General features: G+C 41.5%; 1 protein-coding gene across 6 annotated transcripts; it reads right to left on the bottom strand.

Annotated features, from left to right (window-relative positions):
- Window positions 1-2,733: 2,733 nt before the first annotated feature.
- Window positions 2,734-26,385, bottom strand: Slc35b3 (solute carrier family 35 member B3). Of its 6 annotated transcripts, none has more exons than XM_041633013.1 (10): window positions 26,283-26,385; window positions 21,585-21,872; window positions 20,383-20,504; window positions 14,048-14,202; window positions 12,644-12,751; window positions 10,221-10,318; window positions 8,116-8,208; window positions 7,596-7,707; window positions 5,704-5,773; window positions 2,734-3,372 (listed from the first exon to the last, which is right to left on the bottom strand). In XM_041633013.1, exons 2-10 carry the CDS (start codon window positions 21,783-21,785, stop codon window positions 3,222-3,224), a joined length of 1,110 nt encoding a protein of 369 aa, XP_041488947.1. In that variant the 5' UTR covers window positions 21,786-21,872; window positions 26,283-26,385; the 3' UTR covers window positions 2,734-3,221. The 6 variants fall into 6 exon arrangements, with proteins under 6 accessions (XP_041488947.1, XP_041488950.1, XP_041488949.1 ...); XM_041633016.1 differs by having other exon boundaries at window positions 2,734-3,154; XM_041633015.1 differs by having other exon boundaries at window positions 10,221-10,285.
- Between the last annotated feature and the right edge of the window lie 863 nt (window positions 26,386-27,248).

Below are 27,248 nucleotides of genomic sequence, written 5' to 3'. Positions count from 1 at the left end.
ACACAAACTTGTACACACATATATATACCACACATAACAAAAACAAAGAAAAAAGGGTAGTAATATAGTTCAATGTTAGAACACTTGTCTAACACACATAAAATCTGGTCAATCCTCAGGATTGCAAATGAGTAAAAACAAAACACAAAAAACTACCAAGTTCCTCAAATTTAGATACGTATTTAAGTCTTAGAAATATGCCCATAGTGATGGCAATGCATTCATTACTAAAAGTTAAGACTAAGCCAGGGGTGGTGGCACATCTTTAATCCCAGCACTCAGGAGGCAGAGGCAGGCGAATCTGTGAATTTGAGGCCAGCTGGTCTACAAAGCAAGTTCCAGGACAGCCAGGGCTACACAGAGAAATCCTGTCTTGAAAACCAAAAACAAACAAAAAAGACAAGTTCCTACTGCACAGACATCGACCCAGTTTCCATGATAATACCAATTCTTCTCAAGACTGGCAAGACTGGGGTTCTTCAGAGTAGGGGTGTTCTTACCTTACCCTGCATCTTGAAAATCTAGCAGAACCAATGCCTGGCTCATCTTTGTCCACCCCCCCCCAAAAAAAAGGTGAACAAATGATATCATGTAGTAAAAGAGTTATGCCAGAGATATAAAAATGGTGTTAACACAGGAAGAGAGATGGCTGATGCAAGCAAGCAAGGCTAAGTGTCTTTAATCTAAAAATAAACTGCTGAAATTAAAAACATTAGACTACTGCCCTGATGTGGGATTCCGCTCTGTATGCAGTGAATATGTTTTATTACCATTGATGAATGAATAAAGCTCTTTCAGCCAGGCGGGAAATCTGAAAAGAGATATAGAAAGTAGGTGGAGTCAAAGAGATGCCATACAGCTGCAGAAGGAGACAGATGCCGGAATCTTATCCTGTCAGCCACAGCCTTGTGATGATACACAGAATAATAGAAATGGGATAATTTTAGATGTAAGAGTTAGTTAATAAGGAAATTTGAGCTAATAGGTCAGACAGTGTTGTAATTAACATAGTTTCTGTGTGATTATTTGGGTCTGAGCAAATGGTGCACCAATGTGTGGCAACTACATGCACATAAAACCTAAGAGTTTGGGAAGGAATTCTGGACACAAAATAACAGAGTTGAGCAAGGCTTCTTGGCAGCAGCATATTTTCAGATAGGTTCTGTTTGCTGGCAGCAAGGAGAGGCACAACTCCTTTAAGAGGGTTTCTGGCTCCGCTTTAGAGGCAAAAACTGCAGGGCTTCTTTAAGGGAAGGCTTCCTGGTTTGTGTTGGCAGCACAATGCTCTTTTGGGAGGTTCTGCACTTAAATGGGGTGTGTGAGCAGTGTGCTGCTAGCTGCTCAATGGTGATATAAACCCGCGACATCCCCAGAGCTGAGGTGGTCCAGAGCTGAGGTGGTGAGCATGGCTCGCAGAGCTGGTGGGGAACGTTCCTCCACCATGCTGGACTGGGCAGGCAGCCTTGGTCCTAGCCACACCTGCTTAGCATTAAAAAAAAAGAAAGGTGCTCCTGGTCATAAAATGCTTACAGATACGCAATAAAGACAGATTCAGACAGAAATAAATCTCTGAATGGGTATGTTCAAAAAATATACAAAGGCTTGGGAGAGAGAAGGAAAAGAGTACAGACGGTTATAAAAAATAAAGTTTTAAAAAACAAAGCAAAGTCTTTAAAGAGACAGTCAGATTAAAGGACTAAAGAAAATAAGTCGCATAAAGATGCAATATAAACAGAGAGTCTGGCATGTGTATATTATTGTGTTTTCTTTGAATTTTTTTGACTGCAGAGAGACATTTGATTCTGGGGACTGCTAAGTTAAACCAACTTCAAAGTTTGGGTCTAAGGATATGTTGCTTTGGAGAAGAGGTTCTGTTTTCGTTTACACAGCAAAAGAGAGGGTAAGCATCCATTTAGATATGATAGAATTTAAGAATAAACAAAAAATATGATGGCACCAACAGCATAAACACTAAGGATTTTAATCATATTCATTATGCTGAAAATGAAGGGTAACAGCTTTTATACACGCATGCACTTGTGTGTGAATGTGAGTACGTATGCGTTCATGCACACACCCAGTGAGTAGATGCATGTAGCAATTACAAAAATCAATACTGAAAGGCACTAAACCTGTCTCGAAACTACGTGAGTAATACGGCTATGATCTGAACCTCTATGTAGCCTATATTCACCTGTAAAATCCTAACTCCCTAGTGGCGGCATTAGGAGACTGAGCCATGGGGGTAGAGACCTCATGATGGGATTAGAGCTAACACCTGAGGACACAGTAAGACGATGCCCTCTAGAAAGTGGGAGGCAGCCCTGCAGGTTTGCTAGCATCTTGAGTGTGGACATAATAGCATCTAGAACTGCCAGAAAGAAACCTCAGAGATCTAAGTTATCCAGACTATGAAATTATATTAGAGTCTGAGAAAAAAAATGGCTGGGTCTGCCAAATCTACTCAGGTTTAAGTGCACCCCACTTCATCTCCACCATTCAAAGAAAACTTTATCCTTATACGAAGAATAGGATTTTTTTTTTAACATGTTAATGTCTGCCCTGCACTTAAAACATCCAAACTAAAGCCACACATCATGGCACCCTGTAATTCTAGTGTACTTCCTTTAAGCATTTTACCCTGTGCATACAGACAAGGGTGCTCTCAAAAATATTTTTACATTGTGAGTGGAAAACTCAAGTTTTAAAGAGCATGTGAAGCCTTCCCAACTCCACTTTCTTCAATAACAAATTTTATTAAAACAGCATTAAAAAAATCACAGGATAATTTTATTTATAAATGAATTCTATTTTCTCTAGACTTTAAATCATCAGTTCACTCTTATAACAGAGAAGCAATTTAAATAACACCACCAAAATGGAATGGGGACGAAACAGTGCGCTACTACACAGCGCGTGCTGCACGCTGGAAGGATTTCCAATCAGCCTTGCAACACGGTCCATTTCCAGTGAAATGCGCAGGACACTGCCAGCAAGCGTTTTCCTTCATACCGACTTCACTGAAACACGTCCTGGGTGCGGCTCTGGACTGTTTCGAAGCTGGTCAAGCTTGTGTTCTGCAGAGGCTCACGTCATAAACCTCTGCCGGCTCACACCACAACAGTCTTCAGATCCTTTGGTTTTTATCCCAATCCTTTGGAAAGTCAACTGATTAATGATTGCTCCTTTAGGATTCTATTTTAAGTAGGCTACCTCAGTGCCTAGACAGTCTGTGCCAACGTCCTTGACTTTTTCACATCCATGGCTTTGTTCATCAGATTGTACACTGATGGTAATCTTATTTTATCCATATTTTTGCTGTAAACATTGAGAAATATGCCAAGAACAACTAACAAGCCAGACCATACATACCTAAATGAAATGAAAAATTAGATATTAAAATTAACATGGTAACACTTCACTGTTAATTATGACATGTGGTAGTCAGTCCACAATAATTTCAATCAAATAAAAACTTGTTCTTAGCTGGGCAGTAGTGGTGCATGCCTTTAATCCCAGCATTTGGGAGGTAGAGGCAGGCAGATCTCAGTTTGAGGCCAGTCTGTTCTAAAGAGTTCTAGGACAGCCAGGGCTACACAGATAAACCCTGTTTCAAAACAAAACATAACAAAAACAAGAAAAAGCAAAATGAACAAATAAAAAATGAAACAAAACAAAAAAACCCAACCAAACACACAAAACTTGCTATTAGAGGTCTAAAATAGTATCAGAATCAAGTGTTAAATGGAACAGAGAGCGGCTCACAAAGCCTGCTCTGGTTTGCTTTCCACGACTATGTATGGTAAAGACCATGCCCACAGCAACTTGAGGAAGAAGGGTTTTCTTTGGCTTACACATCCTGAGTCCCATTCCACAGAGGGAAACCAAGGCAGGAGCACTCAAGGCAGTACTGTTGCAGACTGTCAAGGAACACTGTTTACCTGCTTGCTCCTCCTGGTTGGCACAGTTTGCTTTCTCACACACTCCAGGACCATCTGTCTGGGGATGGCACTGCCCAGGGAGTTAGCCCTCACACATCAATCATCAGTCAAGAAAATGCCCCACAGGCTTAACGACAGGCTAACTGGATGGAGCTATTTTCTCAATTTAATTCCCTCTGGTAAGCTGACTCTAGATTGTGTCCAGTTGACAAAAAAATATAAGCAGTCAAAAGTGCCACCCCTGGCTAAGGCATTGATAATTGAAGGATGCTGAGGGAGAGTGTCAGTTTTCTTCAGGATCTAGTTCCAGGTAGGTTGCCTGCGCTCCCATGATGGCCCTATACCCATGCATGTACTAGCAGCACCAAGTAGACTCAATGGTTAACAAAGAGGGCACATGAAGTTGGGACAGAAGTGGGGCTGGGGTGGGGTAGGAGATGGAGTTGATCAAAACACACTATTTACACAAAAATTAAAAAAAATTTATGCTGAATATATACATAAAAGTTACACAAAGTGAAACTAATTTAAACTTGAGGGCTCTTAATTAGCACATTCAAAGTAAAACCTTACCAGAAGACTTAAGATTATACTTTAAATGCCAGAGTCCTATTTATCAAAGGCTACATTATACATTCAACCCAGCACTCTGCCTAGTTGTCCCAGGGAAGTAGAACACAGACAATTTTAAAAAGGGACACATTCTGCACGAAGCAGAGAATCATCTTTTTGGGGGGGCGATTTCGAGACAAGGTTTCTCTGTGTAACAGTTTTGGCTGCCCTGAACTCAGCTCTGTAGACCAGGCCGGCCTCGAACTAACATACCCTCCTCTGCCTCCCGAGTGCTGGGATTAAAGGTGTGTGCCACTACCACCCAGCTTGGATCATCATAATTTAATTACTATAATATACTATCACAGGCATAAAGAACAGTAATCTATAGACAACAAATGACCTGTAGTACATTGGTAAAAATTTACAATATTATTTAAAATTATGTATTTTTAAACTAGGTTTGAAATCCCAATTATTGACCTATATTTTAACAAACTGCTTTTAAACAGAGATAGCAAAGACTGCTGACCACTTTCAAAAAGAGCCACACACTAAGTCATTAGGATACAATTTACAGAATACTTTTCCATTGTTTATTGTTGTGCAAAGCAGCCATAAATAAAGGCTTCACAGGAAAAAATTTTAAACATATAAATTATATATTTGTACGTGAGAAAGAAAATCCTTTACTTAACACACGCACACCACTGTACTCACCCAAATCAGATACATGCACCCACACACAGTCACACTGGAGTCCACACCTGCCCTCAGTCCTCACACTGGAGCACACACTCCTCACACTGGAGCACACACTCCTCACACTGGAGCACACACTCCTCACACTGGAGTACACACCTGCCCTCAGTCCTCACACTGGAGCACACACCTGCCCTCAGTCCTCACACTGGAGCACACACTCCTCACACTGGAGCACACACTCCTCACACTGGAGCACACACTCCTCACACTGGAGCACACACTCCTCAGTCCTCACACTGGAGCACACACTCCTCACAGTCACTGACATGGGCAGGCACACCTAACTGACAATCAGTCCGCATCCTAGATTCCTTTCTCACAGTCACACTGCAACAACTGAGCTTTGGCTAGGTGATTCAAAAGTTAGAAAGTAATGCTGTTTAAGACAAAACATGAGAGACGACATCTAAATTCTGAGACACTTGTTGAATTATAAGGTACTTACTGAAATGTGAATGGTTTAGCAAAGAATATGAATGAAAGGACTATGGTCATTGCTTTTCTTCCTGTTGTCACTGTGGGGGAAAAAGATTTAGATGTACCTTACTATCTTGGCAATATTTGTAAATTATTTATTCCACAAATATTTATAGCTCTGGATATGGCAGAACTTCTAAGGTGCCAGAGACAATGCAACTGACCAACCAACAGCCAACCAAGTTCTGTTGCTAATGGTTTCATAGAGGACTGGCACTGATCCAATTAACGTCTACGTACACCCGTGTTTAAGTATTCATCAGCTCCACGGGGTTCAGGAGCCACAACCAGAGGCTTTCCCATAAAGATATGATTAGGTAGAGCAAGGGCTACCCTTTAACACAGTGAGAGGTTCACTAATGTCAGGTTTCTGTGGTTTTCAGACAGGTCTTGCCATGTCTTGCTCATCCTGCTCCAGCCTCCAATGCAGTCACACACCTCATGATGGTTCACAGGATTTAGTTGGGGTGACCTCCGGGAAAGGGACAGCAATTCTGACAGTGCTGCTGCACATTTGTCTTCACACTTTGACCTCAGTGTAACTCAGCCCAGGCGAAGGGGCAGCCACACGTCTCCACTCAGGTCTCTACCCTCACGCAGCTTCTCTCATTCCACCCCTATTCTCCTGCACTTCACACTCAGCACAAGCCGGGGCTGATCTGCAACGACTGCCTTTGGGAGATCTACTCAGTTGGGCATATGTTCCTGTCTCCCCTACACTTAGGTGTGCTCATAAGTCTCAGGATCTGGCCAAAAAAAAAAAAAAAAAAAAAAAAAAAAGTGATCAATGTGTTGTTTCAAGGAGTACAGCATCTTGAGGAAGCTTCCACTAGAGGACACTATGGCTTTCATCTTCTCAGACTCCATCCTGCTGCCCAGCACACCGGAGGATGCGATGGTAGGAGGGTGCTGAGGACTACCCAGTCTCTCACCATGCCAACCAAGGAGGTGCAGTGAAGATGCAGGTGTGGAGACAGACAGCTTTGCCTGGAATCTTGATTCCAGCAAGCTGTCACCCAAGCCCTTAACTTTTCCACATTCATGTTTAAATCTGGGCATGGATTAGAAAAGTAACAGTGCATGGACTGCGGTGAGACTTCTGTCCGGAATGGGGACTCGTACACAGGAAGGACTCTGTGTTAGCTACAATTATGCCTACCTCCGCCTCTTATTTGACAGTGAAAGTATTTCTGCCTATACCGTGGAGGTGAATGTGCACTTGCAGCTCTCGAGAGCGATGCAGTACACAGTCATTGGTGCCCCTCACTGCTATGCATTTCCCAAACACATCAAACACAACCTGCAGTCCTCTCTAGTGTCAGGCACGGACACATCATCACTGTGGAAGCGAGAACGTGATCTGGGGCTGGTGCTAACAAACATCCCAGTGAAAGGCTTGCAAACTATAAAATGCACCTGCCATATTTTAAGTGCAAGAAAAGTGGAATTTCCGTAATCAATTAAAAGTATATGAAGGTAGTGTTTTCCCTGAAGGAGTTTCATTCCATCATAGTTTTACAGCAAATTTTTCTAATGTGCTTAACGTTTTTCATGAAAATGTATATATTTGACATAAAAATGAAGCCTTCAGGGCTGGGGTGCAGCCGAGTGGTAGAGTGCGTGCCCAGCATGCTGAGGGCTAAGGGTCTGGCCTCAGCACTGCACAAAGAAAAAAAATGCAATCTTCGAAATGAGAAATTAAGACCAAACATCATTTTCTTTGAAACTAAAAGACAAAACAAGCTACCATAGCACAAGCTGGAGAACAGTACTCCTTTTAAGCACGAGGTCATACCCTTGTGTTTGTAAGCACATGAGAAAACTGTAGTGTTTACTTCCTAATCTAAGCAAGTCTCCTACCTGTTACAGCAAGAAGAGCACCAAAGATTTTAATCAGGGCCAGAACGAAGGAGATGCCAAAGTATCCAGTGAGGGAAAAGAGGAAGGCGTAGCCATAGGTGCGAACAGGGTTCTGCAAGAAGAAAAATGACCTGTTAGGAAAACACAAAGCAAGCCCTGAGGTATCCTATGGTATCAAGCCACAGATCTGAATCAGCCTCTTGAGCAGTAATAAGTCATTCCACAATGCAGCCAAGCAAACAATATTTAGTTTTTATTTAATGGGAAAATATTGATGAAATGAAAAACCCTTGATTTGTATATTATGAACTTCTCAAAAATTAACTTACAGGGTAGAGAATGGATAAAAAATTAAGTATCAATCATTTCCTAGATCTTTCATTTCTGATCTGTAATGTTGCATTTGAAGAGTGACCAAATTATTTATTAACAATAGCTTTTTTTTGAACTAGGCAAAAATAGTACAGAGAAAATTATTAAGTGTAAAGTGTTTACTTTTAAAAATGCGATTAGTGTTTACCTTTGAACAAAATGCCACTGCAGGGCCTAGTCCACTCGTGCAGGACAATCCCAACAGAATGTACACAAAACCGATCGAGTACGAATACAGAACCTGGGGGAGGCAGAAGTAAAGCACAGAAATGACTGTCACACCAGAGGGGACACTGAAGGGTTTGAACACACGGACCAATTAATCTACTCAATACTACAAAACAAAACATTTTAAAAGTGATATTATCATTGCCCTATGGCTGAAGTTTCTAGAAATAGCTATGAATTAATACCAAATACAGATGTATATATATACATGCGCGCGCACACACATACACACACACACACACACACACAATTATGTAACAAAAATCCATGGCCATATGGAACCTTCCATTTATGTTCACATTTTACTCATTTCTGGATTGTTAAATTTAAGCAGACTTTAATTTTATTCTATAAGCATAAATATGACAAAATCCTTAGAGTTACTTACAAGATACGAAAAATGTCCTGGACACTGGAGCTTTCATAAGACAGGAAAATCACCACTCTAGTTTCCCCGCTCACTTTTACTGATTTATTAACTCCCCCAAGGGGACCTCCAGCTTCTAACTGAAATGCTTGCTACAGGTTAGCGATGCTACCCTGTATGTGGGCTACTCTCCTGACTCTCACAGCTAACCTAATCTTAATCCCATGCTTATCACCCAGTTTTCAACTGAAGCCTGAGGTTGTAATTTGGCCCAAAGGGGAGCTATGGAGTAACCTAGGATACAACTGAGGCTTCAGTTTAAAGCCTGCTGCCCTATGTGCTACCCTGAGTTTCCAGGTGACCTGCATGGTCTCACTTCTGAGGTCATCTTTACCTCAGCCATGAAGAGTAGTGAAACAAACACCTATCAAGATTCAGGATCCTGCTACTGAGAAGTCATTTAAGATGCCCCATGCTGTGCCCAGACAGTAATAGGAAACTTACTCCTGTATGTTTTCAATGCAGTGTGTTCTATGTGAATAACAAAGCAAGTGCTTGCAATGTCACACACACACACACACACACACACACACACACACACACACTCCTATATAAAAACAAAAGCAGAAGATTTTTAATCTGAAGAATACATTTTAATGAACATTTAAAAGGAACACCTGGAGAGATTGGAGAGAGCTCAGGAATTAAGAAGGTGGATTGCAAAGTTAGGTCCTCAGCACTCAAAATGAGTTGCTCACAACTGTAACTCCAGCTTCAGGGGAATCTTGACCTCTGATGGTATCTACACTTACTCATGCATACATACACACACTAATATTATACAATTAAAAATAAAACAAAAATATTTTAAAGAGATACTTGAATAAAAGGAAAGCCATACCTTAGTCTTAGACCGAAAGAATCAAGCATACAGAAGCCATGCCCCTAAACTAATTTATAATTCAATGCTAATGTCAGTCACAATCCCAGGAGGGGTTTCTGATTTATGTAAGGGTATGAGCACCCACAAGTAACCGCTGGTAGTTCTTTTGAAAAGGAACAAAGGTGGTTAGTCCTAACGATGAGAAATTCATGAAGCTGTTCAAGTTTCTGTGGGCTGAGGCAGAAATCAATACTAGAGAATTTGATTCTGACCCCTGTGTAAGGATGTGAGATAAAGAAGTCACAAGTGGGAAGGGTGGGGTGGTTCAGTAAACAGAACTGGGTTTTAGCAGGATTTATTTAATAAAAAATGGAAATAATAAAACTACTAGGCAATATGGGTGAAAATCTTGAGTTGGAAAGGCCTTTTGACACATAGCCAGAAGCCAACAATAAAAAGAGAAGTTGGACCAATAAGAACTATAAATTTCCACACTGAGAGCAACACAAAGAGAAATACAAACAGAAGGAAAACAATGTCACAAAGAAGCTTCTTTTAACAGATAAAAGATTACAGAAATCAACAAGAAAAATATTGATCAGTTATACAAGCTATTAGCAGTGCTGGGCTCTCCCAACCTTCCATGCTATTGCTAGCATTATGTTTCCGGGAACATACAGTGGACTGAAGTGCACATCGAGTCTCTGACACTGTAGCCACCTAATAACATCAGCCGTGCACCTTCCAGACAGGAGGGAAGCACTGGGGTGCTCACCATCTCAGAGTTGGAAGCATTGTGCAGCTTCATGGCTTTCTCCTGGACATTCCCGATAACAGCATCTGCACACAGTGCCAAGGAGATAAGCATCACACCTTTAGGGAGAAGACAATGATCCTCTTTAAGCATATCAATTATAAGCAAGGTTGGCCCGAAGTTTAACTGGGCTACAAATCAAAAGCCGACTGTCAATCCCATTTGGCTGGAATGCTGAATATTCTGATTTATAACTTGTTTTGTAAGCACATAGGTGATGATATTAATATAAAAAGACAGACACTAATAAACTAATGCTACCACCAGAATCTTACTTCAGCATCGTGCCAAATAAAGTCCACACTTTTCAGGCAGTGTCTCTTGAAAGTGCAGCTAAGACTCAGGATCTGGAGAAACAATGGAATGCCCAACGCTTTAGTTCCACACTGTCTCAGAGGCACCTAGAGCAATGCCTTTCTTGGCTTGCCAGCCAAACTGTCTTGGGAACTCTTCACACGAGCAAGCCTCCCTTTCATGTCCATGAGGATAATGTGGACAATATTAAGTTGTCACACGCTGCAGTGACAGGTTCAAAGGAATCGAGTCTAGGTGATAGCATTTTCTCCTGGGAAGCAGCATGCAGGTGTGCAGGAGGACAGGCCTGGCTACCTCTGAGCTTCACGTGCAGAGGAATGGCTGTCACAGTTCCATCTTTGGTTTTTTTGTGGGGGCTTGCAGGCTTTCTTGTCTCAACCTTCTTGATGCTGTAACCCTTTAATACAGGCCTCCATGTGGTGACTCTCAACCATAAAATTATTTCATTCCTATTTATAACTGTAATTTTGCTACTGTTATGAATCATATGCAAATATCCGATATGCAACAGGAAACACTGTATATCTGGGACTCCAAAACATAGAATGGTTGATTTCTTAAGGGTTAATTTTAAACAGGATGAGGATAGAGTGTGTAAAATGAAATAATACATAGCTGCCAATCACATGGGAGCATTGGTAACTTGACCACAGGTTAGGTCAAAGTCTTGCACAGTCAAGCTTCAAACAGCACGGAAAGTTGTTCCCACATCCTCTACCATCTCTCCCCCCACCAGCTCTCTATGAGCCAGTGTTCTCGCCATCTTATGGGAGAGCGTAAAAGGTCTGCAATTTACTCATTCTCGGCCTCATTTTTACACCATTTAAATTCACTGCAAATCTGAGCCTTCTAAACTTTGTTTTTATAGCTAGAAGAGTCGATGATGTCTGTTCTCAAGTATACACTTGATGTGACAGTCTATGATGGGAAAAATGAAGATTTCCTGATAATTCTTGATCCTAAAGGCAATAGCTGCGACCATAAGCATTGTGTGAAGTTAAGCAATGAGGTTTCCATGGAAGCTGAGGCAGCAAGTTCCCTCAGGACTGTGGCTGTGAGAGGGCTGTGAGAGGGCTGCCCCAGAGGCCCAATGGTTCTATTTCAACACACTAGCTCAGGCTGGTGAACTGGGGCCAGTTAGACTGACGGTCTGATTCTTGACAACAATTGTGAAGCTAATGTAACACATATGTTCATTATAGAAATGATTATCTTATACTTTGTGCTTGCTGGTTTTCCAATATTGCCTTTCCCCTGTTCTCTTACATATTTTCTTTCTTTTGTTTTTCTTATCTAGAAAATTTAAATGCTATTTTCGTCAAGAGGAATGTTGGGATGACACTGTGTTCTTGGTAAAATTCTTTTAGTAACTTAAGGAAGATAGTGTATATATAGTAAATACCCCCAAGTACCCCAAAATAATTTATCTCAATGGTTCTCATCATTTCTAATGTTGTGACCCTTTAAAAAATACAGTTCATGTTGTGGTGACCCCAACCATAAAATTATCTTCATTCCTACTTCATAACTGTAATTTTGCTGCTGTAAATCATAATGTAAATATCTGCTATGCGATCTCTGTCAAAGGGTCATTAGACCCTCCGAGGGGATCATGACTCACAGGTTGAGAACCTCTGATTCATCTGCATGGTCATGAGAATAAAAACATGAATCTAATGCTTATTCTTCTCCATGGACATATTCTAATACTTACCTGTCTTTTGAAAAATCTAAATTTAATTGACAAAAGGCATAGCCCACAATGGAGGAAACGCTAAGCCAGAGTTACAGCTCTATGCATATTTTCACTGTGACTTCCCCACACCTCCTGCATGTATGTGCAGGTCAGCATACACATGTCAACTCTCCTGTCTCCGACAGTGAAGGCTTTACCCGGGAGCCTCCTGTCAGGCCCTACAACAGTGTCACAGCCTAGAGCACTGCTACTTTTACTACAGGTGGGAAATTCACCGACCTCACAGCATCATTTAAAGTCCTCACGAAAACGTACAAATTCTTATTCAAAATAAAATGCTTATACAATTTAGGAATACAAACATACTCCTCACCTGTCAGATTGAAGTTTGGTGCAATTGTGCTGTCAGCCAGGGTAAACCAGATCAGGCCAAGGCTCATGCACACTGCAGCAGACACATCTGCAAGGTTGTAACGCTTTCCTGTGTAAGACAAAAGGACACCGGGCTCATTCTACAGATACTTACCTAGTCTATTGTCAGATCACAGCGCCCCACCACGCAGAATTGGGATGTGCCGTTCATGCCTAATGCCCAAACAGAAAACACTCACATCAAGGCACAGCAATCCCAGGTGAGTTAAGACTAAATCAAGCACTCCATGATCTTGTAAGACAGAACGAGATCTTATTTTATCTGACAGGAAGAAAAAAAACCAAAACATAAAACAAAACCACACACACGCACCAATTAATGGTGAGGATATGCCTTGAAAATGCACCCGAGGGGGATGCTGTTGTCTGACGTCATCAGACACGAAAACAGACTGAGATGGTTATGTCACTGGGCAACCTTATCTCATGGGATCAAATGCATACACAGTCTACTGGTGACCAAAGCCTCCTTACACAGTGTGTGGCTACATTTGGTGAGAAGTGACAGAAGTAAAAGGCATACTACCCAATTTTAACTATGTGGAGAGACGAGTTTGTCCTTTAGTCAATGTGTAATAACTACAAGGCTACAGATGTTCCTGCAGCTTGTCAGTTTACAGAGGGAAGAGGTCTGGCTTTGCTAAACACCGTTTCAGCTGATGAACACTATGTGAAGACAGTTAGGCAGGGGAGAATTCACCCATTTTCCTCTGCCTAATGTATTCTAACTTTTGGTAAAGATTCTAAGGAAATACATGTGCCTAGTAAGAATTTTTAAAAGAGACTGAGGTATTTTATTTCCATATGAACCACTATTCTGTTGTGTTCTGAGTGAGGTGCTGACACATTTTCATTGTAAAAGGTCAACCCAGGAAGGCATCTTGATGCACACACTGAGAGCAGGCTGCCCGAGCCCTTCATGATGGGAAGAGCCTCAAGACAGGGACTAAGCAACAACTTGCTCCAATGCTTGCTGTTCCAGCTGCCTCCTCTTTTCATCCAGCTCGACTCAGCTGCTCTAAACCATCAGAGCCAGTTCAGTCAGGGAAGAAGTGGGCCCACTCAGATGGGCTTCACTATGTGAATATGGGATGCATTAGTTCCAAGATAAAATAATAAAATAAAATAATGGCTTTTCTCTCATGTCCAAATTATGAATTCAAATACTACAGTATGTTAGAGAAATAGCAATATTTTTATGACACCCTATTTTTATAAGATGCTTTACTATCACAATGTCTAGAATGCTCAAAAACAGTGTTGTGGACATTTACTTTTTTCCTAATGCCAGATGCCACAACACAGCTGCACGCTTCAAACAGTACAAAACATGTCATTACTGTACCTTGAATAAAAACTCCTCCTAGCATAACAGGAATCAGTTTGCAGCACTTGAAGATGACTTGGGTGGGGTAATTCAGGTAGCCCAAGGAAGTGTTTGATAAGCCCATAGTACCCACAGTTAGAAAAGCTATTATCATGTAGGTTTTTCCTGGTATTCTGGAAGAGACAATTTTTAAAACCTTCATTGTGGGACCTGGTTTCATAGTACTTTAAAGATGATGGCTTACAATGTGCTTCTCTATTTCTGGTTAATGTTTCTGGAATATACATTAAAAATCATTTTTTTCATATTGTACCACTGTTTACTTGTACACTGACAAAAATCACAATATACTTTGCTAAATCATCAATGAGGTATCTCAACTGTGTGCATAACAGTAAGAGACTCACTGGGATTCTAGCTGATGTATAAATGCTGATCAAAGATTTTATTATAGTAGCTCGAGGTATAGACAACAACTATCTTGATTTAATGAATAAGTGAGAGATGATGAAAAAAATATGGGCCTCTACAACGGTAAAAAGGCCCTAATCACTAATGTTGTAAATTAACTTTTAAATTGCTTTAGTTTCCTAACTTTCCATCCAGAATTAGGAAAACTGTAACCACCAGAACAGTCAAAGACCTTTTCTAGAGAAAGCTCATGAGCTTCACAACTCCAGACACGATTATTACTATAGTGTTCTCTATTTTCCATGTTACAATAACCAGCTTCAGGTAATGTTTCTGATGCTGTCCTTGTAACCTCTAAACTTTTAATTCTGGCTCTACCAGGCTTGCCTGAAGATTTTGAATTTGGTATCTTTAGGAAGTCATTAGTATGGGCATATATCTGAGGAGTCAATAATGGTTTAAAGTAATAATGTGGCATACTGTATGATGGACACAAAAAAGCGTTAGTCACATAATTTGATTATGCTGTAAACTTAGATATAACCTACTTACATTTACGCATTTGTATTAGCATTTAAATCAGGCACAAAGGCATGCAATTCCTCTAACTTTTTTTTTTTTAAAGACAGGATCTTTGGCCCAGGCTGGCCTCAAATGCCATATGTAACTGAGGGACACCTTGAGCTTTCTGATCTACTACCTGAGTGCTGGGATGACTAGCATGTGCCACCAAGCCTGCTATAAGTGGTACTGGTGATGAACCCATGGCCTTAGGCATGCTAGGCAAAGACTCTACCAACTGAGCTACACCCCCAACGCTCTACATCTTTTATATGAGTAGATGTACACTAGTTTGTAGGGAAAATTCTACTGAAATGCATTATTTGACCTTTCAGTGTTGAGGTTTTTCCTACTTAAGTTCTAATGTAGGAGCCACCATTTAAAATCCACTGTCAAGAACGGGCATCCTTCAATTACTACCACTGTACTTCCTCGGTGTCCCTGGAGTCTGACCAGCTTAGTATAAAAACCAGTCACCATATATCTTCAAAGACAGCTGTAAACAACAGTGGCCAGAAAGGAAAAATTCCATTAATTAAACTTCTGAGGAATGGTCATGGAAGCAGGATACAGGCAGAGAGGAGCTTAGGGCCACAGCGGGCCAACCCCTAGAGGAACTTCCTACATGACCTTATAAAAATGTCAGCCCTCCTCCAGGTCCTGTTTCCTCATGGGTGATGAGGAAGCTGCATCTCATCAGCCTACCTCCTGGATTCCAGGTGTTTCTATTTAATTCCTCAACAACTTCTTCAATAATGGTGAGGAAAAGAAAGTCCTTCAATGCAAAATCGTATATTTCCTGTATGCCAAAGTCAGACAATGGCTAAAAAGTTATTTGGTGAGGGATGAGAGAACCATGTTTCGAGCATCAGAGCTGTGACGTTACTCCTGAAACACACTCCCAAGCAAGCCAGGAGTTCAGAGACTCCCCAAGTCTTGACAGAGTCTGAGAGAAGCAATGCCCGTTTAAACCCATCATCTTTAAACTCCTGTGCTTGTACTGACACATCATCACTTATGCAGACCCAGGCAGAGAAATCAACGAAGCAGAGTACAGGTCAAAGGCTGAAAGAAGTAACAACCGTCATGGGAATTCAGAAATCACGTACATTAAAGACAAAGAGCCCTGCGGCTGGATGAAGCTCTAAACATTGTGCCTCGTAAAGAAATGGTTTCAGTTCACAACTACTGATTTTAAGTCTAGAGACTTTCTATGTTTAAATCAAAAGCAAGTTATCTTACTTTCAAATGTTTTAGGGTGACAAGGCTAGAAAGCTGAGGTCGCCAGGCCCACACCACATCTCTTCTGGCTGGCTCACTACAGGAGCTGTGCCCTCAAGTCCACCCTGAAGCCGCGGTTTCCAAGAGATAATGGATCATCAGCCCCTCACTATTAGTCTTGGTAATGATAGTTACTTACTTTCTAGTCCATCACCCACATTTTATCATGGAATTTTAGAGCAGGAAAAAAACAATAAAGATGATATAGTACTTAACTATAATGGCTGCAAAAATTTACGAGCAACAGAATTTGGGAAATAAAATTAAATTTATAAAGAAAATTGTTAGATTCTTCCAGTAAAAATCTTGTGTAAATGGATCTGAATATTTAAAACTGAATAGTTACCTATGTATTGCTTCAAAACAATAATGTAGAAAAATAACAAGCTATGATTGTTGAGGCATTAAACATTTCTATAAAAGATGGAATGTCAGGATTGTCTTTATTATCTTTTAACTGTCCCACAGATACATGAATATATGCATCTTAGATGCAATAAAAGCATGAACATGCTTCATTTACCCCCAAATTTCACGCTCACATTCCTAACTACCTTCTGTTTATGGTCACAGTATTACTGTATTTTGTTTTATATGCCGTTAAAGATAAACCAAAGCATTTTTTCAAATCTACATGGTTACTAATTTAAAAGATTTTCAAATAAGCATTCTGGATTTAACAGAACGAAAGATGTTCCTCCAGTATTTAGGAAAACAGATTTCCAAACCAAGACAAGAATGTGGAAAACGGACTTGTAGGGAGAAGGGAAACTCCAGGCTGAGAAAGAGAGCTGGGCAGGTTGGAGAGAGTATGTATACACATGAGAAACTGCCGAAGAACAAATTGCCTCAATTAAAAGAACAGAAACCTTGGACTTTCAGGTAAGGCAGCAGCCTCAGAGTGACTTGGTGAAGAAACAGCCATATAAAAAGGATTCTATTTCAAAGTGATGGATACACCAATAGAAATGGAGCTAAGTCAAACAGCTAGGTTGTTTTCTGATGGGAATGGGGGTGGGGGTGGAGCAGAGGCTCATCCAAAGGGAAGTCAGTGCTGAGGAAGACACAGGCAGCTCCACCCTGGGGACATGGCCAGGAAGAGCCTCCAATTCAGTGGTAGGTTTTGGGAAGACTGATGTCTCAGGCAGATCGGTCAATGCTGAAGAGGAATCCTAAGGAGGGCAGTGGCTGGGAACTGACTGTTTAAAACTTAGCTATCTGGGGTGGGCTAAAACTAGGGAACAGCGACACGCCAGAGAGCCTGCTGGAGGACCTGAGAACTTTGAAGGCCCAGGAGGCTTCTTGGCAGCCACAGTTGCATCCCTCCATGAGGGCGAGGAACAGTCAAGCGGGCTACACAGCACAGAAGAAGATGCTTTGTCTGTACAGGTCTGTGCGGTGTGTGCCACACTTCTAACACACCTGCTAGCCCCCTCCAAGCAGAGTTCTAGTGACACCAGGGGATACTATCTAATGAGTCACAGGAGGTGAAGCCCACAACTGCAGAGATTCTGCTGTTCAATTGTTCCCTGTATTACTATATGCTGACTTTTATTACTTGTATCTTAATTGGATTTCAAGTTAAGTGCTCAAAATCAAGTCTCTAGATGGTAAACCTATGGTCAACGTTCTACTCAAAGTGCTCAAAATCAAGTCTCTAGATGGCAAACCTATGGTCAACGTTCTACTCACAGTGCTCAAAATCAAGTCTCTAGATGGTAAACCTATGGTCAACGTTCTACTCAAAGTGCTCAAAATCAAGTCTCTAGATGGTAAACCTATGGTCAACGTTCTACTCAAAGTGCTCAAAATCAAGTCTCTAGATGGCAAACCTATGGTCAACGTTCTACTCAAAGTGCTCAAAATCAAGTCTCTAGATGGCAAACCTATGGTCAACGTTCTACTCAAAGTGCTCAAAATCAAGGTGTCCTCAGATCACTCGCACACAGGCTGTAGCGCTTAATGTGTCCTCCGACTACTTGCAGACAGGCTGTGATGCTCAAGTTTTCTCTTCCTTCTTCCAGTAAAAGAGCATGCGTGTTAGAGCATAAAGAGAAAGAAATAAAAGGCATACAAATAGGAAAGAAAAAAGTCAAATCATCCACATTTGTATACAGAGTGATCCTATATTTAAAGAACATTATTTATCCTATATTTAAAGAACTCTAACTAAAGAGTCTTCTGATGAATATTGTATACCAAAACCAAGTTTACCAAGGAAGAAATGAAGAAAATCTCACTTATAATTATTTAAAACAAAAACACACAACTAACCGAGGAATAAACTTAAACAAGAATTCATGAAAGACTGTTCTAATGATACTTACAGACAATAAAGAAAACCTGAAGACATTGGATTGGCAGAATTAACATTGTGACGGCAGCTGTATTAGCAAAAGGGATCTACAGATTCAACACAATCTCATCATAATTCTAATGCATTTTTTTTTACACTACATGAGACACTCCTAAAAATCATTCATAAGCACTAAGGACCTCAAAGCACTCCTAATAGAAAGTACAATGCTGGGGGTATCACAGTGAATTGTACTATAGAGCCATATTGATAAAAGTATGACAGTGGAGCCCAACAGGCATAGACCAACAGACTAGAAGACGGAGAGGGAAACTCATACAGGCATGAAAACACACAATGGGAAAAGACAGCCCCTTTCAACAAACAGTGCTGGGAAACTGGACATTCATATAGAACCAGATCCATATCTCACCTTGCAAAAGAAAAAGAATTAAAAATAGATCAAAGACAGGACATAATGCTCTCAAACTATTAGGGGGAAAGTACTTCAAGCTACAGGTATGGGCAGTGACATCATGGAAGGTGCTCCAGAAGGGTGGAGGAACCCCAAGAACAGGCACACTGTATCACATAAAGTTAAAATCTGCTCAGCAAAGCAAACACCAGAGAGAAGACACGGCCTACAGAATGGGGCAAAAAAAAAAGTTTGTGCTAAGGCACACCAGGCAGGGGATTAAATTTAAAATGTATTACCCCTCCCAAATAAACACCATTAACACAAATCATGCAGTAAGAAATGGGCTAAGAAATCAAATACAGACTTCTCAAGAGTAAATGTGAATGGTCAGGAGATATTTGGAAACACGGGCAGCATCCTTAGCCATCAAGGGAACGCAAATTCAACCTGCTTTGAGATTCCACTTCAATCCAGTTATCATAAAGAAAACACATGGCAATTTGGAGGGGAGGAGGAGAAAGAGGAATGCTTATACCCTGCTGATGGAAATAAAAACTGGCGCCACCACTATAGAAAACAGTTATGGCCCAGTTATGGCCCTCCTCATCCACTGAAAGGATGACATGCCACAGAAGTACTGGTACATCCACGTCTACTGCTCTACTATTCTCAATAGCTAGCCCAGACATCTAACAACCTAGGAACAGCTGAAGAAAACAAGGTGTGTCTACAGAATGGAGCTTCATACTTGAAATTAGAAAGGGGACAATAGAGAAGAAGAGAGGGGAGGAGATGGACAGGGCAATCAAACACCTGTGACAAGAGAGCAGGTAAGGGGAAGAAAGTAGCAAGAGTGGGGCAGGTGTGACGTGGGGCGCAGTGTGGGAGGAGATGAACTAGAACATCCTACGATGACACATGTACATGAGAATGCCATAATGAAACCCTTACTATTAGCTCATTAAAAAAGAACGCAGATTTTAACCTCTAGACACTCAGTGACAATGTCAGGGGATAGAGCCCACAAAACACTAACACTTTAAAAACTATTAGACACTTGACACCGGCCTTTTGCTTAACACTTATTTCACTAGGCATGCCTCGGTCAGGTCATGAAAATGTACATCTGAACTCTCCGAGGGAGTGTGTCTAACCATGAACTGACCCATGTTCGGCTTGATTTTGTGACACTGTACTTAAAAGAGGGGGAATCTACTTTGTTCCAGTGCATAAAGGAATAGATGTATTATTTCAAGCAAGTAGTTTATATTGATTAAAACTCATGATCAGATGTTAGCAGGAAATGTAGAATCATACACAGTTGGCATGCTGGCCTTATTTTGTTTTCTTTCAGATTCAACCGATGCAGGTAAGCGCAGCACATACCTTCTCCTTTTGTCCTGAATGAGCTGAAGTTCTATGAGGCCAAATATGGAGTAAAATGCAAACTGTACTAAAGTAAGGTACCAGCCATAGGGCTTAAAGCCTTCCATTGAAAATATCAACTCCTGTAATAAGACAATGAATGTCATTAAATTCAAGGCAGAGACCAACTTTCCGCCAACTGTTAGGAGTAGATTTTAAAAGCAAGGAAGCCATACTCCATCCAATTCCACCTACTCCCACCAAATCACTAGACTTTTTATGACTTAGGCATGAAAATCAACAGAGAAGTAACTAAAATGCAATATCTTCTTATGCTTCTTCATTAAAGACATAAAAAAGACCAAAACTAAAGTTGTCCTTAACAAAGTGAGTGGCTAATTCCAGAATTCACACAAACAGCTTACTTCAGTAAAAGCCAGGCATCTACAAGCTGGTTTTCATCAGGAATATGGGTTATATTACAGCATTTTCAAAATTATGTGTCACAGATTAGATGAAAATCTTCCTTGTATAGGAGATGTTTAATTTCTCTAAACAGTGTGCGTTTCTGTCTCTCTCTCTTTTCTGCCTCCCTCTTTCCCTCTCTCCCTTCTTTTTTGAGACAGTGTCCCATGCAATCCAGGCTAATCCTGTTCAGCCTACAGTGGCACTGAACTCCTGATCTTCCTGTTTCTGTGTCCACAACACTAAGATTCTACGCATGGGTCACCATGTGTCATCCTGTTTATGTTGAGAAATGAACCCAGGTCTTAGTGGCTCCTAGGCAAACACTACCAAAGAGCTAAATTCCCAGCTCCTACATACAATATTATATTGTGAAGTAACATGTTCATTAATGACTACTCAGACATTTTAACAAGTCAACAAGAGTATTTACAAATGTTACCTAGTTTACTTTTAATTGAATGATCTGAACTTTGCATCCTGTGTGAGTAATGGGGATGCTTCACTACAGAGACTGCTTCTACCAAGACTAGTTAACCCTGCCTCCCTGTTCTGCTACATCTTAAAGTTAGCCTTGGACAGTTTGTTCCTTACTCTTAGTTCTTTTAAGAGGCTATTGTTCTATAAAAATCTCAAGCTCTGAGAAAACCGGTAGCCTGTAAATAAAAATATCATGGTAAAAACAAGTACTTAAAACCAACATGGACATTAAGTGCTAAAATAACTAACACTATTATAAACAAAGGACTACTTTTTACCTGTAAGTATCCATAAATTAGGTAAAATACAAAAACTCCAGCAACACATATGAAAAACTGTGTGAGCTTGTTAAACTTGCTGAGGTTCATGCCCAGCACCACAATGTCATCGACTGATTTGATGTGTGGTGACATTGTCTGGGTTTTGGAGGGCACAGTGATGGAGACATACTTCCTGGAGTTGTTGAACTTGAGGTCCATTGTTCTTGCTTTGCCACATTCAAGGTCTGCAACCTTGTCTTTGCTGGTTTCCAATGCTAGGTCCTGTCTTTCCTTTGCTGGCTGAACCTAGGGGAGGGAATAAGCAGTTATGGTAAATCACACAACCAATGAAGCTGTATCAGACTCAAATAATCTAACATCTACACTATACGATTTACAGACACATCTGAGTCTCTCTGAGTATCAGTGTTACCTCCCACATCCCAAACAAGCAAGTACAAGACTCTCACTCCCCAACCCTATCCATCACCGGGTAGCATCATATTCATCTCCATAGCAAGCAAAACTAGGACTACATATGGTAGTATGATTTTATCATCTAGTACATATCTAATTCTAATGAAATAAAATGAAATAAAAATATATTTTCAAATTATAGACAATACTGTAGTAGAATAAAGAAAAAGTGACGCTTAAGGGTTGACAACCATACAATCTATTTGCGAGGTAAGCTCTGAAACTAAAGCCAAACAGGTTAGCAACAGCATTCCTTAAACTGAAAGAAAAACCTGTCTGTCGCCCAGGCTGGCTAGGACGGGAAGTCTTAGTGGCTTGAACACTATGGTTACAAAGCATGGGCTACCAACCATGACTGAGAAGGCTTTCTTTCCCTGTGGAGAAAATGATCCAAATTTAAAGGCAGAAAAATGTGGGGTCTGTGTGTGTGTGTGTGTGTGTGTGTGTGTGTGTGTGTGTGCTGGCAGTGAAAAAAAATGTGAAGGCACCACTGACTACTGCTAGGTTTCTCTTTGCACTTACAAAAGGCAAAAATAATGAACTCCATGTAAGTAGTAAGGGAAGTGCAGAAATCATGGCAGCACACAGGATGGAAAGACTGTCTTCCTATACAGCCTCACGGCTGGTGCTCCAGCAAGAGAAAATCCGGACTCCAAGGGCAGGAGAGGACAATTTTGACAGGGGCTTCACTTAAAAATTACCATAAAAGAAACTGTCGTGCGAGCATTGGAAATGACAAGAACTAGAGTCCACTCTCGGTGACTGCTTCTAGCTAGCTGAGCTGAACGCATTAAAAGGAGACCTGGTTAGTCACACCAAGGGGCAAGGCACCGCAAACAATCACGACTATCGATATGTAGGCACCAACACATTTATTCTGCGGGACACCTGCCTTTTATGTCTACACTTTTATAAGCACTTTTATTGTCTGTGCTCCTTTTTCCTCATGCTTTTCTTCCTTATTCTGGCTTTCCTTGCTGTGTTGCAATCATCTCCGTAAGATTTTTTTTATGCCATGTTGTAGAACATCCTTGATATACAGTTTTCATAATAAGCATGTTTTAAATTGTCCTTCTCCAACTGTGCTGTGTTTCAGTACTGAGGAAACAATGTTCTGGCCTATATTCGATGGCAGGCACAGCAACAGCGCACAGGGCACCTTTAAATAAACAAAGGTTCTGAGCTCTCTTCCCTGATTTCTTTCAATAAAAGGCCCAACCATTCAGCCATTCCCAAGAAAAGAAGACTTCCAAATGCTTATGGTGTCCTTTCTGCTTGAGGTTTTTTCTTTAGGTCATATTTAGGCTCAGGGTTGGTGGCCCCCGTCTTTGTGACAGCTTTGTGTCTTGGTATCTGGCATGGATTTTTTTTTTTTATCTATATGCCTAGTAGACATGCCTTGAACTCCAGCTCACATCTATCTCAGTTGGATACATTTCTGAAAGGACCATGGTGTTGGCAAACTTGCTCAGCAAAACTGAAGTCTACAGCAGACAGAACCAGAAGGAGAGTGCAGATGATGATGTTATACTTAGGCACACAAACACACACACAGAACGAGTCTTACAAAATCAATTTCCTCCTCGTACTGACAGCAGAATATGTCTCCAGAAGGCAACTCTTTCCCGACATTGCCCTCTTCTGAAATGCTTATAGTTAAATGCCAGGCACACAGCACCAATTTAACTATAGCCAACAGAACAAGAAAGCAGTCCCATGGTTTGGAACTTGGGGATCTGAACTATAATGCTACCTGAGGAGACTAGGGCAAAGCAGTCTCTCTGAGCTTCAGGCTCTCCATCTCTACAGGGAAAAGTAAACTGTGCTGAGTAAAGACCTTTTGCAGAATCTATGAGATAACTGTGCAAGTGCACAGCGCACAGTGTGACAGCCCGTGCACGTTAGTTTTCATTGCCCAGCTTTTCAGAAACATTGCTGAAGCGGCCTGGTGTGCTGAAGCTGACTCACCTGCCAGGCAGCAGGAAGGAGGAAGCAGGGATCTGGATTTCCCACCTAGCCTGCTCTACAATAGTCTCTTCCATTGCCTACCTATTAAATGATACCAGAGCGCACTACAAAAATCTAAGCCACTGAGCTCAAGGGTTCTCGTGTTCTTGTAAACATGTGACCAATATTACTTTATTCCATTCTCTTCCACCACGTTATCACTCATACTCACTCCCCTGCAGCCTGACAAGCTCCAGCTCTAGAATGCACGTGCAGGTAAAAACCTTCAGCACCTTCAACAATACTTTTTTTTTTTAACTGTGCACAATACACTACTCATCTCTCCCGAATTTCCCAGGAAGCACTTATGATGAACAATGAAATGGATTCATGGTAATTACTTAAGTGATGCCTCACTGCCACAAAACCTGCCCTTTCAAAGCCTGGCATTCAGTGTGCAGTTTTACATGACTGACGAAGACCGCCATCACCCTCAAACTGTGATCCCTGATATCTGTACCTCACTTGTTCCTATATTAATAGCTGATATTGTTATCTAAAAAATCAGAGCCACAGAGCTAGGGCTGGAGAAGTGGCTCCGTGGTTAAGAATGTTTATTGTTCCTGCAGAGGGTTCCCAGAACCCATGTTAAGAGGCTTGCAATTGCCTTTAACTCTGCCTCCAGGAGGGAGTCAGACCCCTCTCCTGCATATATATACCCATTCATGCATACATGCACGTGTGCGCGCGCGCGCGCACACACACACACACACACACACACCTAAAAAGAACATGAGACAAAGTTCCCATTTAGTTCCCCTTATGTTGCAGGGGAAAAGACTAAACTACATAAGGAATCTGAAATCAGCCTGTCTCCAAAAAAAAAAAAAAAAAAAGGATTAAAAGTAATCAAACAATTAATACCTTGTTTTGCTTAAGAAATCTGAAATAACCTGACACTAAAACAGGAAGAAATCATTAAAATGGATTTCTGCCTTAAGTCTCTTCTTAAACCCAACAAACACTTAACTTTAGCACATGAAGGTAGAAATAACAGAGAAAACGGAATTAAAGAAAGGGTTTTCAGTTCTAAAAAAAAAAAAACCATCAGAAATAGGTGATGTTGACTAATAAAGACATACTAAAATAAAAATTATCTGAGATTATTTCTTTTTAAAAAAATCTGTGCATATATGCCACAGATCACAGGTGGGTTCAGAGGGCAACTTGGGGGAAACGGGTTATCTCCATTCACTTTGTGGGTTCTGGGGACCAGGCTTGTGGCAAGTGCGCTTATGTGTTGGGCCATCTCACTGGCCTCAGCTTAGCTCTTAATCGAGTTCTTTTTCTAACATGAAAGAAATAGAAACGTTATAGAAAGAAATAAATAGAAACGTTTTCTATTACAGAGAGGTGGCATGCGAAGGAAACCTATGGTGTACACGGCCTGGAACTTGTCACACTCGGGTGACATGCCTGTCTTCATGCCTCGGGTGCGCTCTGCATGAATGACAGTTTGTGGAATAAGATCATAAAGGAGAAAACAAGACTGATTTCATCTATACCTCATCACACAAAGTATGAGAGCATGGCGACTTCTGAAACTCTTTCCCCCTCAGGGACTAAAATCAGGATTTAGTCTATACATTGGGCACAAGTAATGCTATCTAAAATATTTCCAAGTGCTAGCAGTGTCTTTTCCCCCCCAAGTTTCAAACTATGGCAACTCATTTATAAGAAAAACATTAACTAAGTAGATTCTGATAATCTACTGTAGAAGAAATGCAGACATACTTTTTAAAAATATAGAAAAAAAAACCCAAACAAGTCTTGTTAGCATACCAACAAAAATTTTCAGTGTTTTTTTTTTTTCTTTTCTTTTCAAGAAGAGAAGTCAGTTGCAAGACGGAAAGAACACACAGGGCTTTCAGCGACATAAACTTAATAGCTCTGCAAGAACAGTTCCTTCGTGGCAAGACAAACAGGCGCGGGGTACCGGAGGACCGGACACAGACCCGGAAGTAGCTCTGAGCAGCAAAAAACGGTCTAGGGAATCCGGGAGACGGTCCAAACCCAGACAGCAGGTTAGGGGAGTCGGGGAGGCGGTCTCAAGCCAGGACCTGAGGATGCTCTTCCCGGAAGCGCTCGCCCCCGCTATCCCCAACAGGTCCGCGCGCGCCCGGGCCACCCCGACGGCAGCGTCCACTTTCTTGGCCGACACGGCGTGGACGCCCACCCCAGTCCTGCCTGACGGCACCTGGCGAGACCCCCTCCCAGCTCCGCCGCTGTCACCTCCTCCTCCGCCTCCGATCCTGCTCCCGGGCTGGCCACCGCGGCAGCCACCTTCCCGGAAGGTCTTCACACCGCCAGACCCAGCGCACCACTTCCGCCTAGGCGTCTTTGTGCGCAGGCGTAGGGGCGCGGCCCCGCCCCCTTTGCCAGCCTTCTTGGCCGCTACCCCGCGCGCATGCTCATTTCTCTGAGGCTGGGCCAAGCTCTTGCTTCTGCCCAGCTCGTCCACGACCCAGTTGACTTCACATCCGAGGCGGTGAGCTGATGCGTGTCAAGGAGGACATATTCAGAATGTTCGAACCGGAAACAGCCTGCTCCCTCTCCCCAGCCCTCGTCCTTTGATCCAAAGAAATGAGGTCGCTTCTCAACACCTACCCTGTTCCAGTCTCGGGACCCTTTCCTGCTCTCTGGCCAAAATGAAGAGAAGAAACGCTTAGGGAACCCAGCGTCTCATTATCTTTCAGTGCCCATGGTTTATAATTGGCCAGAAATGTTAGCAGGATTGTATTGAAGAGGCCACTCACTGTCTGCAACGTAAATCCCTACTTTGGGGTCTGACAGTTATCATCAATTACCCCTCACTACACCTACAGTTACTGAGATACAAAGAAAACACCCAGATGGGTTCGGTGACAAGGGTTATTATGATTACCGTAACTTATATAGTATTTGAGAGCCTGCTGTGCATAGGGAAAAAGGGTGAAGAGTGTCAACAGAAACGTTATAACCCAGTTATGAATAAGTTTTGAAATTTCACCAGAACTGTGCAGAGAGAAGCATTTGTGCCTTGATTGTGGTGGTGGTGGTGGTGGGAAGAGGGGAGGTCCAGTTAGACATTTTTTAAATGCCAGTCTTGTTAGGGCCAAGGTTACATGAATGTTGGAACTTTAAAAAAAAAAAATTTCCTAAAGAGAGTTACAAAGCCCATGCAGTGATGTCATTCTGTCCCTCAACAATAGCAAATTT

This window comes from Microtus oregoni, unplaced genomic scaffold, assembly GCF_018167655.1.
Source record: "Microtus oregoni isolate MIOR12 unplaced genomic scaffold, Mior012 000042F_ref0000377, whole genome shotgun sequence".
NCBI lineage: Eukaryota > Metazoa > Chordata > Mammalia > Rodentia > Cricetidae > Microtus > Microtus oregoni.
Note: the sequence above shows the minus strand (reverse complement) of the source record. Positions and strands in the feature narration are given on the sequence as shown.